The sequence below is a fragment of the Pteropus medius genome, unplaced genomic scaffold (assembly GCF_902729225.1).
Source record: "Pteropus medius unplaced genomic scaffold, Ma_sr-lr_union100, whole genome shotgun sequence".
Taxonomy (NCBI): Eukaryota; Metazoa; Chordata; class Mammalia; order Chiroptera; family Pteropodidae; genus Pteropus; species Pteropus medius.
Window position 1 is genome coordinate 28509408 of NW_024354500.1, and position 20433 is coordinate 28529840.

A 20433-nucleotide genomic window follows, 5' to 3' on the forward strand; every position below is an offset into this window, starting at 1 on the left:
TCTATATTGTAGGTATCAGTCAATCATCAGCTTTCATGTAATGAAAGAGCAGACCCTCTTTTTCTTTCTGCCTTTACCATGAAAACTACCATTCTTTCCATCTTTTCTCATAAAACATATGAAACCATGTATTTACACTTTAATGTTTTCCATATATATATTGCGTGTGTGTGAGAAACAAGATCATACTGTTCCTGCACTATATATGTATAAAACTTACTACTTATAGGGGAAGAGAAAAGCCAAAGCATTATTCCATGTTTCCTCAAGTTTTCCTTTAGCAGTTAGCATCTGGTTTACCAGGAAGATTTTTCGCATTATAAATCAAAGAATTTATACGAGAAGCAAAAAGTTAAAATGTAAAAGAGAAATTTAAATTAGTATATCCAACTACTTAACTTGCTATGTTCAGAATTGAGCATCTTCTTCCCTGTTATACTTTTCTTGTGTTTTCTCTAACTCAAAACATGGCTCATGAAAATGTAGAAATTTGGGAATATAAAGCATTCCCCTTCATTCCCTCCCCCTATTTGTCTTTCTGCCACTTACTTTTGGAAGAGTCTAGGGAACAACTCATTATTTTGAAACTTGAAATAAAGGGAAAGAATTAAGCATTTAACTGTATAAACTGTACCTATACTTCAAGGTAAACAAATATTTAATGAAAGGATCCCGTGATAGAAATAATTTAACTTTTAAATGAAGAATGAATAACAGAGTTAGAGTGCTACTATTTTACAACACCCAATGTAATCTAGGCAATGATCATTAATGGCTGCTAACTTAAAAACAAAACCAGTATTTTATGTGTTTGAATCTTATCAATCATATAGCTCTAACTTCTAACTTACAGGCAACATTAGAGACATGCTAAATGGCAGCATGGGAATGCAGTCACCAAAGTTCAAACAGGGAAAACACAGGACAAATGATCCAGCTACTTCAACAAATAAATGAAAGGAAATGAAGATAGAACAGGGGGAGGAAGGAAAACTTATACTTTAAAAGAGACTAAAAGGATATGTCCGTCAGCTCTACTATATTAAACTCATTGAGATCCTGAATCAAACAAAGACAATGTAAAAATAAATTAACAAATTATCGGGAAAATTTGAATACTTTATTTCATGATATTAAGGAAGTTTTGTATTGTTTAAAACCATGTGCTGAAATATTCTTGGATAAAATGACATGCTGAGGTTTTCTTCAAAAGAGTTCATGGTGGGAAAGAGTGGGTGGGGATATAGATGGAATAGGTTGTGAGCTGATAATTGTTGAAGCTGAGTGATGGATATTTGGCAGTTCATTATATTCTTCTTGATATTTTTGTTAGAAATTTTCCATAATAATAAGTTCTTTAAAAAAAATAACGTTCAGGCTTTTCTTAGGGAGCTAAATATTTAGAATTCCATCTCACAGGCAAGATCTCCTTTAAATTAGGTGATAAATTTATGTTTCCCAAACCACAAACACAACTTTCTCCCCCTGTTTATTGAGATATAATTGACATATAACATTGTATAAGTTTAAGGTGTACACATAATGACTCGATATATGTATATATTGTGAAGCGATTACCACAATAATTCTAGTTAACATCCTTTACCCCACAGTTATAAATTTTTTTCCTTATAAGAATAGCTTTTAAGAACTACTCTCTTAGCAACTTTTAAATATACAAAACAGCATTGTTAGCTATAGTCATGTTGTGTATTACATCCCCAGCACTTACTTATCTTATAACTGGAAGTTTGTATTCACCCAGTCATAAACACGACTCTTAATCTCAGTTGCTAAATATAGGTGGAAACCTGTGAGAAAGATGAACCCCAAAGCCCTGTTGGAAAAAGCAGTGCTGGCATTACCTGACCACCATACTGTCATTGATGTGCTCCAGAAAGGAAGCCCTGGCGTGGACCTTTCACGGATCATGCCAACCTGCAGATGAAACAACATTCCATTGGTCCCGACTGTGATCGACAAAGACAGTGAAGAGAATAAAAATCTGTTAGCTTTGTCTTAGGGATATATTCTATGTGTCATCCAGCAGCAGCAGCTCATGAAATGGTCTAATTATAAGCCAGTCTATCAAAGAGAATCTGTGGTTTTTCAGTTTATGTAAATATTGTCTATATTCTCTGTTTGTTAAAACCCCAGCATGGTTTTTTTACCTTTTAGATGTTTTGTGAACTGGAAAGAAAACTGTGAAGAGATTAAGTGGTATGCGCAATCTTTTAGTGAGTTAGTAGCCCCTGAATTGAAGAGGAACTAACATACACTGAATATCTGCCCTGTGCCAGGTACTGTATTTAATCCTTGTGGCATTTCTTGGCAGTTGGTTTCATTTTATAGACTTGTACTAACCAAGGCTCAGGGAGAGTAAGTGACTTCCCTCAGGTTATTAGGCTGGTAAGTTGTGGAATTCGAATTTTAACTCTAATCTGTTTCAAAAGCCCTATTTTTTCTGAATTCTACATTCATAGATTTTGCTATTAAAGTAATCTCTTCTAGATACATATTTCAAAGTAAAATATGTGATTTTAAATGTATTTTGACATGTTCAGACTTTCACAATTTTCTATGAAAATAGTACACTCTCAAAGTGTGTTTTCTGTTTCGAGGGGACATAGAGAAACCAATGATTCTTTTACATGCTTCATTTTGAGTGGGTAAGAGGAGGTAGAAATCCTATTGTCCATTAATTTAAAAAATATACAGATAATGATATATCCAGGACATTTAAATGATTAGACTATGAAATGGTTCTGAGAAACTAATAGATTCTTCAAGGATTCATTTTGCTTAGTTATAAATAGATGACAGGAAGGGCAGGTGGAATGAGGGCTTTACTTGGCCTAGAGTCAAGCCTTTGGGGGAACAGCCAGGATGGGAGCAGCTTTGGGCTCAGGCACATGCACACAGTGCATCTGGAGCTCTTTGTTTTTCAGGCTACACTTTCTTGACTATGTCAGCATCTTTATTGTCTGGGCTCAGGAACCTTTTAGTACACTAAACCAGGAAGGGAAATTGACAGCGTACAGATGACAAAACGATTGAACTGTGTTAGGGATTTCTGATATTCTGATATTCTGAAATTCTGGTAATTTTGAATGAAGACAATATGTCATCAGCTAATAATATAAAATAAATTATAACTACAAGGTTATTATAGTAGTTATAAAATTAGTTTCTTGAGATGGTCATTGTTGCTACTTGTGTTTTTTTTTTTATTTAAAAAATATTGGGGTACTTAAGTATTTAAAAAAAATTTCTACAGAGACTCACCATAACAGTGGCTGAAAATGATCACTTTCATTTCCTCTCAGGTAGCAGTCCAGAGGTGGAGAGTCCAAGATGCAGCTCAGTTCCATGAGTTCAGTCAGGGCTGGTATGATGCTCAGGGTCCCAGACTGTGGTGGTTTTAAAACATGTGTGTAGTTTCTTTGCTGCTTTTCCTATTGAAAAGTCAGTCTTTGTCTTCTCCCCTTGAATCCGGTTGGGCTTCTGGCTTACTTGTAACCAGAAACATGTATGGTTAGTAATGCCACGTGACTTCCAACATTAGGTTAGGAAAAATGATGCGGCTTCTGCCATGTTCACTGGGACCTTGCTTTTGGAAACCCAAATTGCTGCAAAAGAAGTTTGACTATCCTCAAATCACCATTCTGTCGGGCCACATTTATAGGTCACCTGTGAGTGATCTGGCTGACTCCCCCAAAAGAGGTCCCAGATAATAGCTAGCGTCAGTCACCAGGCATATGAGTGAAAATGCTTTTAGATGATTCCAGCCTCCAACTGTTAAGCCAGATGAGGCTGCCCAGATGTCTTGGAATAAACTGTCCCTTCCTTGTACCCAGTTTGAATTTCTGACCTATGGAATTCATGAGCATAATAAAATGATGGTTTTACACAGTTAAGTTTGGGGGTGGTTTGTTGCACAGTAACTAGAACAAGGATCGAGGTTTCTTTTGCCATATCACTTTGCCATTGTAGGTTACTCTCACATGGTTCTTAGATGTTTGGCCCCCACCTCTGCATTCCAGCCATGTGGACTCAGGAAGTACAGAAAAAGGCACTGCCTTTCTCTTTAAGGACACTCCCCAGAAGTAGCACAGTCACTTCTGTTCACATATCATTGGCCAGAACTTAGCCAGACCATGGCCATGTCTAGCTCAAGGAAGACTGCAAAATGAATATTTATTCCTGGTGACCATGCACATAGTTAAAAATGAAGAAATCTGTTTCTTTGAGAGAGAAGGATATGTGGATATGGGGAAAAGTCATAATTTCTGCTATAGTTTTATTGGCTTGATTATACTAAATTCTTTACTTTGTAGTTTGTAAATGGTATCTTTCTTTCCTAGGAAATTTTTCGTGTCAAAGAGCTCTCAGCAGGTTTGCTGGAAAACATTGTATTATGGTTAGGATTTGAATCAATTAATAATGATCCTGTTCTGCAAATTAAAACAACAGTGACTTCAAGAGAATGAAGTTTTCTTCTCTTTCATGTAAAAGAAGTCCAGCAGGAGGCAGTCCCGGGCTGGCTAAGGCTGTGCAAATACTGGTTAACAGCACATCAGCAGCAACCCAGGCTCTTTTTGTCTGGTTTCTGCAGCCTTAAGGTGCTGTCTTGTGGTCCAAGATGGCTTTATCCATCAGTTGAGCTTCCCAGCCAGTAGAAAAGGAAGAAAGTAGGAAGAAGGGATGAGAGCCATTTTTCATAGAAAATTCCTAGATGTTACCATGTGACACTTCTGCTTTTGTTTCATTGACCAGAACTTTGTCATTTGGCCATACTTGCTGAAAGTAAGGCCGAGAAAGTGTAGGGTTTATTCCAGGCAACGATGTGACCCCGTCAAGATCATGGTTTGTGTTACTAAGGAATACGGTGTGCGTCATCATCAGGCTCTACTGTACACTGTCAATTTTAAAAGAACTATTTGGTTTGTTAGAATGTAGTCCGCATTATGTATTGTAATAGACATAAAAATGGTTAGAAAATGCATAGTAAGTTTAGGAATGTTTTGATTTACATTTATATTCACATAAGACTTTCAGCCGTTCCTTCCCCATCATTGTAAACACTTGAGTTTGTAGGGACATCTGATGTTTACTGGCAGACTACACATGGCCGTGCACAGGCTGTTACTGTTTTAGCCTCAACTCTCAAAGCCTTTCCTGAAAAAGAACAATCCTATTTCTAGTATATACATAATAGGGCCATCTGTCATCATTTCTCAGTAGTCCGAAGTTGCATTGTTTGAGGTTTTGCTTTTCTAAAAGTATACTATTTTTTTGTTCTTTGCTCCCTGGAAGGATTTTTTCCCCTTCTTTGTTTTAGAATTGAAATAGTCTGAATGAATATTTTAGCCATTTCTGGTGCAATACTGAACTAGTTGTGAGGCACTGATTCATCTCTGTACCACATACAGTTGCTGTAGAGCTTTTGTCTTGTTCACACCTCTCTTGAAAAAATACTATGACTCTTTGTTGTGCTCCATATAAAGCAACTATTCTGCCCTGTGAAGCAGGGTTGAAAGATTTAATTCACAAAAATATTTTCTTTCATTTTATAACTTCTCTAGTTGTCTTCATGAATCCCACCTTATAATTAGTAGAGAAAATGTATTAAATCTGATGTGATAATTTGAACAGTCTCTTTATCGTTCTGACTCTCTTGGATAAAAAGGCTTGGTTCTGGTAGGTAACCTCCCACCCTCTGGACATCTAAGGGAAGAGACGTGCCTTCTGTGACCTTGCCTTTCTGAGGAAGCAAGACAACCAGTGTCTATTCTTCTTTTCAGTACCTTTGTCTCCTGGGTGAGATCCCTTTTCTGCTTGATGCCTGATACTCTGTGACCACTGAGACCCAAGTCAGCAACCAGTGAACGTGGGGCCTATTCTTGTGGTTCAGGCCATGCCCTTTATTTTACTTTGCTTGCATCCTCCTGGTGCTACAAGCCCAAGAGGTCTGGCTGAGATTCTCAGTTGTCCTTGGCATACCTGCTCTGCTCTGCTGCCCTTCTTTTCTGCCAGATGACCCCCTTGGTCAGTGCCAGCCTGAGTCACAGATATTTTTGTGTCTAGCATATCACAAGTAGAACCAAAGATGGCATCCTTCCCAGGGTCTTAAATAGGGAGTAGAGCCAAGAGCCCCCTTCTGCCTTCCACATCACTCCTCACTCACTGAATTCATCTCCTCTCAGGACCAAAGTGTGAACAGGGGAAGTTGGTCTGGCCTCCCGACAATCTGTTTCCTCCTGCAATCTATTTGTTTCATATGTTCCTTTAAGCTAGCCCTGTGACTCTGCTGTCATACCTGGAAGAGGTGTCTTTTCTACACTGGAGGAGAAATAATGAGCTACATTAGGTCCCTGAATAAAAGGAAGTGGTGGGGGGAAGGAATAAAGCAATTTGTAAAATTCTCTTTAGACAATAGGATGACTAGCAAAGTTATAGTCTTGTTGAATGATCTAGTTTTGTAAGTCAGAAGTGATTTTCCATCTTTTTTGTAGCATTTCTATAATCTCTTTTTTTTAAGGCTGATGAACACTTTTTTTGCTAAAAGGCAAGAAAGAACAAATGAGTAATTTTCAAATATTATCTTGCTTTTAAGGTGTGCAAAAATTTTAGTTTCCTTAAACTTTACATCATCTAAGTCAGTCTCTGCTGGTAGGGTTTAGCAAGAATGTAGAACTTTGTAATCCAAGGACCTGTGTTCAAGTCCTGGTTACCAGCTAGGTGATGTTGGATAAATCGCTCTCATTTATTAATGCCTTAGTTTTTTTCATCTTTAAATGTGAATAAGGATCTACCTCGCAAAGTTATTTGTGACCACGAAGTAGGACGATTATGTGAAAGCACTCTGCCAGCTCTGGAGTGCAGGGCAGTTTTATTAATACACGTTTCCTCACCTCGCATGCTCTTTGACATTCGTGTGTTTTTGCTGTTGTTCCTTCTGCCTAGAGCATGCCACTGCTCCTGCCTGCCCACCAACCTGTCATGAGTGCTCAGAGTTACACTGGTCGTGCTGCTCTTAGTTCCTGTTCTACATGTGGTCAATGGGCTTCCCATTTTGTGTCTGATACCTTATTTCCTTTGTTATATTGAAAATGCAATGATGGCAGAAGCTCTATTTTATGTGCCTGTATCATATCCCACAATATCTCTATATCATATACTCCTTTTAGCTAGTCCCTTCCATTTCTCATATATTTCATGCTTTTTGGGGTATTTTCTATAGTCCTGGGACATACTTTAGAACTGAAAAAATAGGCATTGGTTAGTATTACTATAAACCAGTGGAATAGAAAGGATAATCCAATTATATTTACTTTTTAATCCCATTTCTTATCTGATCTCTTTCTGATTCTGTAAAGTACCTAATCTCCAAATAACTTGTAAGTAGCTAAAATTATTCAGGACTTATGAGATAAAGAACATATGTTTTAATTTAATACTTTATCTATATATAGTTCTGACTGTTAGAAAATACTTTCAGGTTTTAGAAATTTTCTTGGAGCTATGATGTCATTTCTTCCATTGCATTAAAATATTCATGGCTCAAAGGTATTTTTTATAGTTGGCTTGTTTGAATCCAGATCTAATTAAATATATGTGAGATTATGGCCATGTTTACATATATAGCTCTTGGATCTTCTCTAGGGTTGTATCTTCAGTTATTGTAATTAAGCCATCTCAGATTTTACATATATTTAGCTACCATATATTCAGGAGGCTTGCCAAGAGAGCAAAGCACTAGTGCTAAAGAAGATGGTCTATATTTAGAATCAATTGAGCACATTTACTTTGAAGGCTCTGTTGTAAATGACAATGCTAAAGTAAATTAAATTAAATCTGGATCTGTCAGTTAAGAGCACAGAATCTAAAAAGAATGAGCCATGCAGACCCCATCTGCAAAAATAGGATTAAAAAAAAAAAACAAAGTCAGATGAAAAATCCACCTTCATTTTGAATGTCAGTGTATTTTGCTTATACTTTTTAAAACTTCAGCGGTATTTCTGTTGAATTAGCTAAAATTCCTTTAAAAAGTTTCACTTTTTTATAAAGTTATTGTGCTTCCACCAGAGGTCTCTTGGAGTTGCATATGTCACTGTATAATACTTTAGTTTCTTTCTCATTCCTATTGGTAAAATAAACAGTCTTCTTTCTTTTATAATTGAAAATTTCATCGAATATATTTAACTAGATTTCTGAAATGGTTCATATAAAGAAAAAGTTCTGTTTTAAGAAAACTTTCTTTGTCCAAGGCTGCATTTTGGGGCTGTAGGCATGTAACTGGCTATGCTATTACACTGTTGCTGTAACTGGATAGTCAGACTTGTTTTAGCAGTAACCTATAAGCAAGGATCTAGTTGAATGTGTAGCTATGATAAATGTCCTGTTGCTACTTCCAAACCTCATCTTGTTAACTTGTCCTTACTCTTTCCATATCTTCCTAAGAATCTTCTCCAAAGAAAATTGGTCAACTTAATTTAAAAAAATAGATCACTAGAGGTCCCACTGATAAATCCTGTTATGAAAGTAATGTGAGAATAGCAGAAGCCATCAAAGATGCTCACTTAGATTCCAAGAAATGTTTTAGATGGGTGTTATTGAAGCCATCAAACAGCATTCAGAGGAGCTACCACTTTATGCTAAACTTTCTCTTAGCTGAGTCTGATTTCTTTTCAGTCTTTCTATGAATCTTTGAAATGGGTGGTATTTTCTCCATTTTACATATGAAGAAAATAAATCTTAGGGTGTTTCACTAACTTGCTCCAGCCCACAGTGTTAGTAGCAGATTGGGGATTTGAGGCCAGGTTGTTCTGCTTTCCAAGTTGATATGCTCCAAACTGCCTCAGTGAGGCTGTAAGGAAATTGCTTTTGTGCAACGATTTGTAAGTTCTGTGTAGTGTTCTCTGTTACCTTCCTGATAGAGTCTCAACTCCTTAGCATGGCATATCCTTGTAGGCCTTTTATTCTGACCTAACCATGCATGATTCATCTATGTGCATCACATACTTTATCCATGCCTAATCAACTTTAATTCTCTCATGATTTTGCATATTATACTTAGAGAAAGAAGCTAGACTCAAATAGATCCTATTTATGTGAAATTTTAGAACAAGCAAAACTAACAGTGATAGAAATCAGATTGCTTATGGGGGGTATGTGGGAGTGGATTGCAAAGAGGCACAAGGGGGATGGAAATGTTTTATATTTTGTTTTGAGTGTTGGGTATAGGATGCAATTATCAAAACTCTTTGAACTGAACACTTAGTATTTACTTGTTTTATTTTATTAGATAAACATTGATTTAAAAAAATAAAAGAATAAAATTAGGCAAAGCTCCTTTTGCTTAGCTCTGTCATAGCACATATCATACAGTTTTGCAAATTCTGGTTTCCAAGTCTTTTTCCTGCTGGATTGAGACAGGCTGTGTGACTCGTTCCTTTTTGTATTGCCAGTGCTTAACACTCGCCTGGCACTTAGTGGGTTCTCAAGAGATGCTTGTTGAATGAATGGAATGCTACCTTCTGAAAAGCCTGGCCCATTAAAAAAAGTGTTTGGAAATAGTGGGGGCCTCAGTAAAATATTTAATATGATTTTTTTAGGGCCATGTGAATCTAAACTTCATAGGAGATACAATTCAAGCCATTATTAATTTGATTAGTTATAGAGATTTGTATACAGAAGCACGGAGACTGAGTTTGTATATTTTTAGTGGTTTATTTTGAATATTTTAGTCACTAAGTGTCAGATGATGCCTGAAGTTTAACAACATTTCTCTTACCATCTCCTCACTTTTTCTTTTGGAATAGATTTGGGCAGGAGCAGATCCTGAGTCATACCTCTGGCCTTAGGGGCCTTGAAAATACTTCACTATTGAAATAAATTTTAGTTTACAAATTTTATTTCAGTAGCCGCCAGGCAGAAGTTTTTGGATGCCCAGTTGATTTATAGCTAATGGGCCACATGGTGGTGCCCTATTCTCTGAGGTAACCCAGTAGCTTGTCTCAGGAAAATTTCTCAGCATTTTAAATGTCTGCCTGAGTCTGGTATTTCAGTGTTAGCTTTACACGTTCAAGGGGACACCAGTAGCAGCCAGTAAGGTAAGATCTAAGACATTTAAAAATATGTATATTATATAAATTGAGAAGAAAAATCTCATTAAAATGCCTACTGTGTAGGCTTCCCTTCCAGTGGAAAAAAATATATATATTCCTTGACAAAAAACTGGAAGAAAATATTGATGTTATAATAGGCATTTTCCATGTCACTGAAACTTATCAGCATTTATTTAATGTATGCATAATCATTTTTATGGTTATGCCATAACTGACTTGTTCATTTTCGTATCCTTGGATATTTAGATTATTTCACATTTTTCTATTAATAGGTAATTAATAATACCTGTATTTAACATTAAATACAATTCTTGTCTGGTAATAATTGAGTATTACCAGACAAGAATTGTATTTAATGTTAAAATGAATTTTAACATTTTCTTACATAAATCATAGTCTGACTTTTGGGTTTTGTATAGACTCTATTCCAGAGGCAGTATAACATATGGGGTTAAGAGTATGAATTTTGGGTCCGACTGCCTTGATTTGAGTCCAAGATTCTCCACTTAATATATTTTCTGACCTGGAAAAATTCTTTAACTTCTCAATGTCTTAGTTTCTTCATCTGTAAATTAAGAGTAATAACAGACTTCCACTGCGAAGATATAAAATGCTTGTGACAGGGCCTGGCACACGGTATATGCTGTATAAATGTCAAGCATTGTACTTACTATGTCAAAACACATAAATTTATCAACATTTAAAACGCTTTTTTATCAGTATTACCAAATTCCCAAAAGGTTATACTGGTGGAGTTTCCCATCAGCACTACCTCAGGGTGCCTGTTTTTGCCACACAGAAGTAGCTATTAGCAAAACTTCCTCATATGCATCTGTTGTTATTGGCATATCATCATTCGTTTTCTCTTCTTTGCTCTATGAGTGCTGATTTTTGTTATGTAATTCATCTACTCATTAATAAAAGCATGGAACCAATAACAAAAATGCATTGACTATTTTTTCTTATATATACATATACCTTTTTTTTAGGGGCTAGAATATGACATGTTACTTTCTCATAAAGATAGGTAGTGGGAGGAGTCATGGAATTTGAAAGTTTGAGACCAGTATTCTAATAGTAGACAATAAAGGTGCATAGAGTATTTTAAAAATGCCTGGACGAATCCCTGAGAAGATCCACTTCTTCAAAATTTGCCTTTGGTTTTCAAGAACAAAAAGCCAAGTGGACAAGGCAAGAGTTCCATAGAAAGTTGAGGTGAAGAAATGACCGACCCAAGGTGATATTTTCTAGTGGGTAGCCTAGAGAGAAGCTCTTTTAGCCTTTGACTCCAGTCAGAGCTATTTTATCTCCATGTGTTTTACCTATTATGTTCTGGGTAAGCTTTGGTTAGGAGAATGCATTCCTGGCTAAAACTAGTTTGAAGATCTTTTTTCCCCAAGATGAATTAAGCCTCAAGTTGCGGTCTCCTGGCACCCCAGACACTTCGTAGGATGTGTGCCTTTCCTTTTGCTAGGCAGTGCTCATAGGCACGGCTTTAGGGAGCGGGTGCAGTGGTAGTGTTGGTGGTGGCAGAGTCTTTCTGGGATGGGTTTGGCTCACCCGATGTGTAACTTCTGAAGCCCACGGGGGCATGCATGGTGATCCTGTAACTGAAGCGAGTTGCCCCATAAGCTGTAAACTATATTTAAATTAAAGACCTTTTGGGTGGGAGGTAATCTCATTATGAAATGACCTCACAGTGAATTTTTTTCCCAGTGATTCAGAGTAGTTGTCTTTGGTGTTCCCCACCCTTTTATCCTTGCTGCTGACTCACTCTGTGACTGGCCTCGTTGTATTATAGGAATGAAAAGTTTTGTGCTTGTGAATCACCCTATAATTTCCATTGACTTGAGAAGTAAAGCCTTAGAACCTGAACAAATACTCTTAAACTCTTGGTCCAAATAAAAAAGACTATAGCTGTGTGAAAGGAGTTACTGAGGATTCTAGATGTCGATTATACCTCAATTAAAAAAAGAAAATAAAAAAAAGAATTCTAGGTCGTTTTGTTTCATGAAAATCAAATTTGTTAGATGAATATTCGACTATGTATAAAGATATATTTGGCTTTTTTCCTTGAGCCACTGTGACAAATTCGTGGTATCAGTTAATCGTTTTCAAGAAAGACTGATTATTTTCAAGGTAAAAGGAATAAGGACATCGCATTGTAAAATAACCTACAGAGTCTAGTACCAGACAGAGATAGGAACTCCCAAGTTCTTATTTTTGTCCTTGTATTGATTTACACTGTCACCTTGGCAGAATGAAGAATTTCTCTATACCTTTTTAAAATTTACAATGTAGAAGAATTTTATGCATTTTATTTAGCGAAGAGATTGTTTCCTCAATAATTGAGGACAATTTATTTTGGTTTTTCTTTTTCTGGAATTGAGATGGTAAGAAATTAAAGCACCTATTTATTTTATGTCCCTTCCTAGGTTTCTTGATTTTAGAGAGTATGTGGGTTTAATTCACTCTGTGTCTTGTTCCCGTGTAGTAAAAAGAGCTTTAGGAAATCTGGATCAAACCGTAGCTCACATCTTCCTTTCTTAGAGAAAACTTGGGCTAGATTAAATTCTTTGAAATTTATTTATTTATTTTTAACCAGTAAACAAAGGACAATATGTAAATACAGTTGTAGGATTTTGTTGTGAGATGATGTGAAATTTGGTAGTGAATAGCATAGTAACTTTGATGTGACTTTGACCTTTGTTGTACATGCTCAGTACATATTTGCTAAACAAATTAAAGTGAGTAAGAAGCTAAGAGTCTTTACTGAGGGCCTATTATAGCATATTTATACTATATTATCTTATTTAATGCTTATATGTGACAGTAATTTCTCTGAAGTGGATAACTGTTTTACAGATGATGATATTTGATTTTCATGGAGGTGAAGTCATTTTCCCAAGCTGAAATTGGTAACAAGTATTGATGTCAAGATTTGGACTCATGTGTGTATAGGTTTCTAGTCCTACTGATGACTCCTAGGTCTCTTCTCTGTCCCTGTCACAGCTACCTCCCATACCCCACTGAACTGAGCACATAGTGAACTATATAGAAGGGGAATTCCTTTTATGTTTTAAGGTCTAGTGGTACCTAATTGCTTAAAGAACTTATGTGGGCATGTATTATCTAAGTAGGGTGTTGGTTGGGACAGGAAATAACATGAAGGTGAGAAGAAGACAAAAAACCCCAACAAATTATAATATTTCAAAGAAATCTGAGAAATTATATACATTTTCTAGAATTTGTTTACATTTTCATCTAACTTACTAGAGGTGTTACTTTGATAATTTTTGAGTACCTTGGATTAATTTGAATTTTACGGTGAATGGTTCTGTTTTCCTTATAGTAGTGATCATCGTGAAAGGGTTCAAAACCAGTTTAAAACGCTGAATTATCTAAGGCATTCATAAGCATATTAGAATTATCTCATGTATAAACAAAGTGGAAATGATGTTTATTCAATTTGTTTTCATCAATTTTATATGTATCTGTATACTTTAGGATATATTCTTAATCAGATTTCTGAATCTGGAAAGAAAGGCAAGATTGAAAACTTTGAAAGAACTCTAATTTCTTTAAGTTGGTGTAACAGATAAAATAATTATGGAAAGTTTTTGTCCATAACAGTGACGCAGCAGGCAATTAGATCATATACAATACTTAAATATTCTAGCAGTGTAACTATAATTGGAAGGTTCTTTATGTCTATGTGTTATTGGATGCTCCAGTAGGAGAAAGTAGATTAGAAGCAGACTCTAGGAGTTTTATATTCAATTCTTGGCCAATTGTGAAAACAGATACCAATAAATTCCTCTTCAGAGCAGAACCCAATACCTCTTTGTTCCCAGCCACTGATAGTATTGACCTGATACTGGGTATCCACAGCCACTGCACTGACAGTAAAGTACGGGATCTGATAATTGATTGGGGTGGGGTGGGGGTCGGGGTGGTGGTGGCAGCAAGAGAGTAGATAGACAAAAAGGATTTGTGGGGACAGATTTATGCTGGCTATTGTTCTACACCATTTATGCCTCAGCTTACTTAGCACATTCTGTCCTTGTTCTGTTTCTGGATTCCTGACAGATGAGGGTAAAACCATACTGCATTTTGTTCCGTGGCAATTAAATCTCAAACAAGGATACTCTCCAAGCAGGGTAATTTCTGAATATATTCTGTTATTGATTCTTCTTTTGGAGATTTTCTACAGCCACTTCATTTTGTATCCCAGCCTGGGCAACTGTCCTCTGAAAAGGAGTCACCAATTGTGCCTCTACCACTGCTCCCAACCTCTAGCTCCTTCTCTTTCTCCTCTCCTCTTCCTTCTTCTCTCCTTTTCCTCTCCCTACTCTTCTGTAGCTAGGTTTACTAGGAGTAAACCTAACCATACCTGGAGTTTTTAGTTCTATCTTCAGATCTGAGTGGGAGTACTCTGGCTTGTGTCTTAGGTTTCTTTTTTAAATGTTATCTATACTGTACCAGAGTATTGAATATATAAAAGGACTTAAAACCTTTTTATTCTTACAGTTGTTAGTAATAGTAATAACTCTGTGGGGGAGGAAGAAACGTTACTCTTCTAGATTTTCCAGCTGGCCTAATAATCAAATAAATACAAGACAGATTAACAGGAGAAAATTACCAAATTAATTACATACATATATATAGGAACCCCACCTACATGAGAGGTTCAGAGACAAAAAGAGAGAATGAGATATATAGTACATGCTGAGCTAAGGATGACATAAGGCACCTTGGGGTTTCAGAGGAGAGAACACCATTCTCAGGATGATAAGAGCAGCTGTTCAGTAATTAGAAGTTTTTCCTGCCCTATAGATAGGTCATAAAAAGTTATTTCTGAGAATAACTCTTATTATGACAGGGCCCCTAATTTAAATCCTTTAAGGGAGAGAATTTAAATGGTGAGCCTGCAGGGCCTCAATTGCCTTCATCTCAAAATAATTCACATGCCCATGTGACACATCTTGAGGAGGCCCGTTCTGAATCCCTTCAACACAAATGTATCTTCTTTTTAAAATAGTCAAACAGTCTAAAAATATGCAGAATGAAATATGAGATATCACACTAATCTCGCCTTTTAGCTTCTAGTCTTTTCTGATTAAAGTGTTCTTTCTCAATTTGATGTGCATCCTTTATATATATTTATTATTTTGCATTTTTTCACTTAATTATATATCTTGAAATCGTTTTCATGGCACTTTGGGCAGGTTTTCTCTTACTAATATTCTATAGGATAAGTGAACTAAAACTCATTCATCTAGTGTCCGACTGACTGACATATCAATGGTTTCAAATATTTTGCTACAGTAAGCATCCTTGTATGCTAATCATATATCTGCAGGTTATTTCCTACAAATGGAATTGTTGGCTCAGAAAACATATGCATTTTTATTTGTAATGGATACTGCCAAATTGCTCTCAGAAAAGCTTTTGTTGTTTTACACATCCACCACTATAGTTTAGGATTACTTGTTTCTTTGCATTAGTTGTTATCATTTTTATAAATTTATGCCACTATGTAATCATTTGCTTTGCTTGCAATTTCCGATTATAAGGGTGCTTGAGTATTTCCCCATATATTTAATTGCCATTCCCATTCCTTTTGTGTATTGTATGCTCACATTGTTTGTAACTGGGTGTGTGTGTGGGGGGGGACTGTCTTTTTTTCTTACTGATTAATAGGAGTTAGTCATCTATTTTAGATATTCTTAGTGTGTATTATATATGTAGCAGATATTTTCTTTCAGTCGGTCATTTTTTTAAACTTCACTTGTAGTTTCTCCTATTATATCAGTGCTTCATCAAATTTGTCAGCTTTTATGTGTTCAGTTTCTTTTGGGTTTTGTAACTTGTTTTGAAACAGTCTTCCCAACTATTTTAATACATAGTTTTCTGTTTTTCCTTCTAATGCTTTTATTTGTTTCTAAAAATTTCTTTCTTATTTATAATATTGTATACTTTCCTCATGTGCTGCCAGGTAGTATAAATCTGAAGATTTTATTGTATGAGGGGTTTAACCATATTTAGTATCTAGTACAGAAGCCATACATTGATTATGTTCTAGTCAAGGAGAGACTACAAAATTAATTTAGATTCAAATCACAACAAATAATAGTTATACAAAAACAAAAGCTAAGAAAATCATTGGGAATTTAGGTTGATAAAGCCAGTAAGAAGAAAGGGACAGCCCTAGAACCTTTTTGTGCTGTCAATTCTTATAGAAGCAGAAGAATTCTGTTTAAGTCATAAGGAATTGATCCTTGAAAATGAAAGAAGAAAGCCTCTCTCAACCAAAGTTTTAAAGTATTTCTTTGCATTATTCAATAGCATGAGAATCTGCTGTTGCCAAAAGTAATTACAGCAGAGGCAGAACAATACTCATTGGGAGATCAGCTATTGGCTTTGCAGTAATGACTAAGCTAACTAATTACTGGACTATAATATTGGTGTACTTTCACCTATGGAGTGCTAAAATGTTTTGCAAACCTTTTTTTTATATATATATCAAACAAGAGGGGATATATATATCAAAACCTTTTTGATATATATACCAAACAAGAGGGGAGAAATAGAGATCATGGTTAAGGCTCAGACATTGAGTACCTTTTTCTAGGTGTGTAGTCCTATAGAGTTGGGTCACACAGACTAATGCGGGAAAGTTGGATTAACTGGAAATGAGCATCAGTTGTAGCTCTGAAATGTACTCATAGAAATAAACCATAATGCTATTTCTATGGAAATATCTGATAATAGTTTTTGTTACCCATTTCACCTACAACCTGTAGCCACAAATGTTGTTGGCTGAGGCTCCTGTGCGTGAGGATCATTTCAAGCGAGTTGTTACTAGGATGAGGGATAGAGCCCATAGGGGATGATTGGGTGAAGGCTGAGGTGGGATTGGGCAGAGGGGGATGGTGATGTGCAGCAGGTCTGATCCATTCTTACCTGGCTCCCTGGGCACCTGCTGTGCGTTGTCCATCAGTTTTAGGAACTGGTCTTTCATTAATCCCACCTATTTCATCCAGCCAGTTTTCTTTCTGCTATAATGACAGAAATCTTACAGCTTTTCTTTGACTGTTTTTACCATATCATACTATAGTGCTATTTCTGGGCAGTGGTGGAGAAACTGTGACTAGATTCCCGCCCTTTCTTCCCCCTCTCTTTTTTCCCACACAACTCCAACACTTCGTATTTTCTTTCTTTTTATTAAGATAGAGGCTTTTGCAAAGTAAAATTTATATCTGATACTTATTAATAATAACACAGAAATCTTATCTTTCCTCTAAATTCTGATGTGACCTCTTAGTAAAGCACGGTGGTTACTTTCTCTACTATTTAGATCTGCAGAAGGTAAATCCCATCGTTTGTGAATCCCCACCACTGAAGATGTGGCCAAGCGTCACTTTTTACATTTTGTTTTCTAACCTATTTTTAAAAAGTTAGCATTTTGTTTTCCAAGTATGAAACTATAATGTTGAACATGCTTTTGCAAATTATGTACATCCTCTCTCTACTTTCCGGCTTTAGTAGCTGTGTGGGCAAGTTATTTAACCTCTAAGTGCCCCAGTTTCTTCTTTTGTAAATGGGCATAATATCAGAGGGTTGTTGTGAGGAAAATATGAAGTATATGTATGTTGCATGTATGTAACTGAGAATAATACCTGGCACATAGTAAGTGCTCCCTAAGTGAAATAGGTAGGTTCAGGGTTTTCTGTAGTGGAGGCAGGGGCTCTACAACAAATAAAGACAATTGGAAAGGAAGAAGAAGGAAGTGAAGGGATACTTACTAAGCAGATACATACTTTAAACTTCTCAGCAGAAATTGTTAACAATTTTTCATTTATAGTATATTTATTTACAATAGAGTTGGAAGTCATATATGGATACTTCAAAACATTTGCAATTATTGTGTAATTTCCTCATGTACTGCTAGATAGTATAAATCTGAAGATTTTATTGTAACTGTATGCCTGAGATGCATTTTTAGTTCCATGCTTATCTTGAAATATCTCCTTTTTAAGCTACTTTCCTTTCCTTGGCAGAAAAATTAAGCAGTTTTGAAATTGTAAAGAGTTTCTTTATGAAGATTATAATTCAGATGTGCCAATAACTCCTTTTTATATGGGAGGTTTAACCATACTTAGTATCAGTGTCTTTTGCCTTGGTATGATCAAATTTGCTGGCTCCTTATTGCTGAGAATAAGTAATGACCATTTTTGCTTGTTGTCTGTTATTTTGGAGTTACTGTTTGTACAGTCTCTGTTCAGGTAGGTCTATTTTTTTGATGTTTCAGACAAACATAGGAGTGTTGAAGAGATGGTGTGTTGCTTCTTTAGAATAATGGTTCTCATTTCTTAACATTTTTTCATTTCTTCATGCTCAGAAGTGAAGTTCTTATAAATGAGAGACTCCTTGTTTTTCCTGCATGATTTGATAGAAGTTCTATCTGATGACAGAAAAGAAGATGGTTTCAGAATTAGATTTAAGATCCCACTTCAGCTGTGGAATCTTAGGCTAGTTTCTTAATCTTTTGAAACCTTGTTTTGTACATCTTTAAGATTAAAGTGTGACATCCAACAGAATTGTGATATTCAAGTGAAAATGTATTTGAAGTACATATAAAGGAATACTAGATAGTGATATTCCTCCTGAAGGATGTGTTTAGCTTATAAAATTGAGCTTTCCAGTTCACCTTAGTAGCAGGCATATCAGGATGAGTTAAACAAGTTAGACTGGGTGTTATTTTCTATTCCAGGGGATTTCTGCCTGGGGTATTAGAGAGAATGCAATGAGCTAGTTCAGCAGTGAAATCAAACGTCCTGTTGATTTACTTCATTGCCAAAAAAATTAGAGAATCGAAATTCTCTTTTTAAGAGATTTCCTGTGAACAGCATTAAGATTAAAAAGAGAAATAGATAATTTAGTTTCTTTTTAGTAATAGCTGTGTGTGTCCCCTACAAAATAATGGAGGAGGCTGGCTTTGCTAATGTTCGTTTAAAAGGGGGAGTTGACAAGTTTTCAGCTTGCAAGTGGGAGTGTCTAGTCAGTGTTTTCCTTTCTACATAGAAAGTTAACAGTATTCTGACACATCAGAGTTTGTGCGGAAAGAGTTTAGGGAACTATTGGACAGATTTCCCGCAGAATGATGGGGCAGCTCAGGAAAAGTGATCAAGACTGGAATGCAAAGCTGGTGGGGCTGATGTGCTGTATGGGTTAGTAGTATCACCTGTAATAATACCACTTTCCTGCTTTCAGAACTGAGAAAAGAAAGTTAGTTGCACCATCAGTGTTAGTTTGCACAGCGGAGATTAGCAGACGGTGGGGCACCTTTCAGAAATCTAGACAGGCTTGCATAATAACTACGGAGGCTCCCTGGGGAGAACCTTTTCTCCTATTGTTGTGCAGAAGATATGTGTTTAAACAATTTTAATATTTATTATGTGTGTGATGTGAGACTAAGTGGGTTTAGCTTTGACTGTGTAGATTATAATAATCAATGCTCTTTTTGCACATTTGTTTTTTTCCAAATTCTGTTATTCTTTGCATTCTGTGTCATTACATATTTTTAGCCACATCGTACTATATAAGGTGATCATTATTGTATATTTTCATTTAAAATTTACTCCACAAATGTAATAATTATCTAATAGAGGAATGTTTTAAAACTTTACTCAGAAAAATAACTGTATAGTTTATAAAGCCAATAGAATCGGTGTGAATCTCAGGAATGATTTTCCCTTTTGGTTGTCATAGCAGCATTCCCTAAATATAAATCTTAGTGTTAGACATCCCTCACTGAAGTGAAATAAAGAACCATTATGAGACAAGTCATTGGAAAATTAGATGGTGCAATCTGGAATACTCCCTTTTGAAATAATGCATGTGGAAAGTGGTAAATCACAGTCTCCCCAGACTTAAATTATTCCTTGATTGTAAGTTGCTTTTCTGAAGAAAGTTGAGTCCCTTTAAGTTCATGTTAACTCTTCATGTTGTTGTTGCATTATGGGTGCCTCATAGTGTTAAAGGACTGCCCTTGGCATACTTGAATGGGACTCATTAAGGTTCACCGTGGTTTAAAAGAAAATATTTGGGTTATTATTGTTAGAAAACAGTATCAGAATATATGAATTATGTGTGTTATTTAGTTAGCTTTAGTCTTTGTACCTTACTCATGTATTTAGTTGTAGATCATAATTCCCAGATACTACCTGCCAAATATTTAGCACCCACCTTGCATTTTCAGCAGTGCTTTTAAGCTTCTAGCAATAACCACCACAAACAA

General features: G+C 35.9%; 1 protein-coding gene across 17 annotated transcripts in view; it reads left to right on the forward strand.

Moving 5' to 3' along the window:
• Nucleotides 1-20433, forward strand: part of DST (dystonin) — a 404042-nt gene that overhangs the window by 148504 nt on the left and 235105 nt on the right. The window contains exon 1 of one of the 17 annotated variants that reach the window (XM_039853097.1): nucleotides 19235-19363. The exons of the other annotated variants lie outside the window; for them this stretch is intronic. Within the exon in view, the coding sequence (XP_039709031.1) occupies nucleotides 19294-19363 (70 nt within the window). The 5' untranslated portion in view covers nucleotides 19235-19293. Of the gene's footprint in view, nucleotides 1-19234; nucleotides 19364-20433 lie in introns of those variants that run through there. 17 annotated transcript variants of the gene reach the window in all.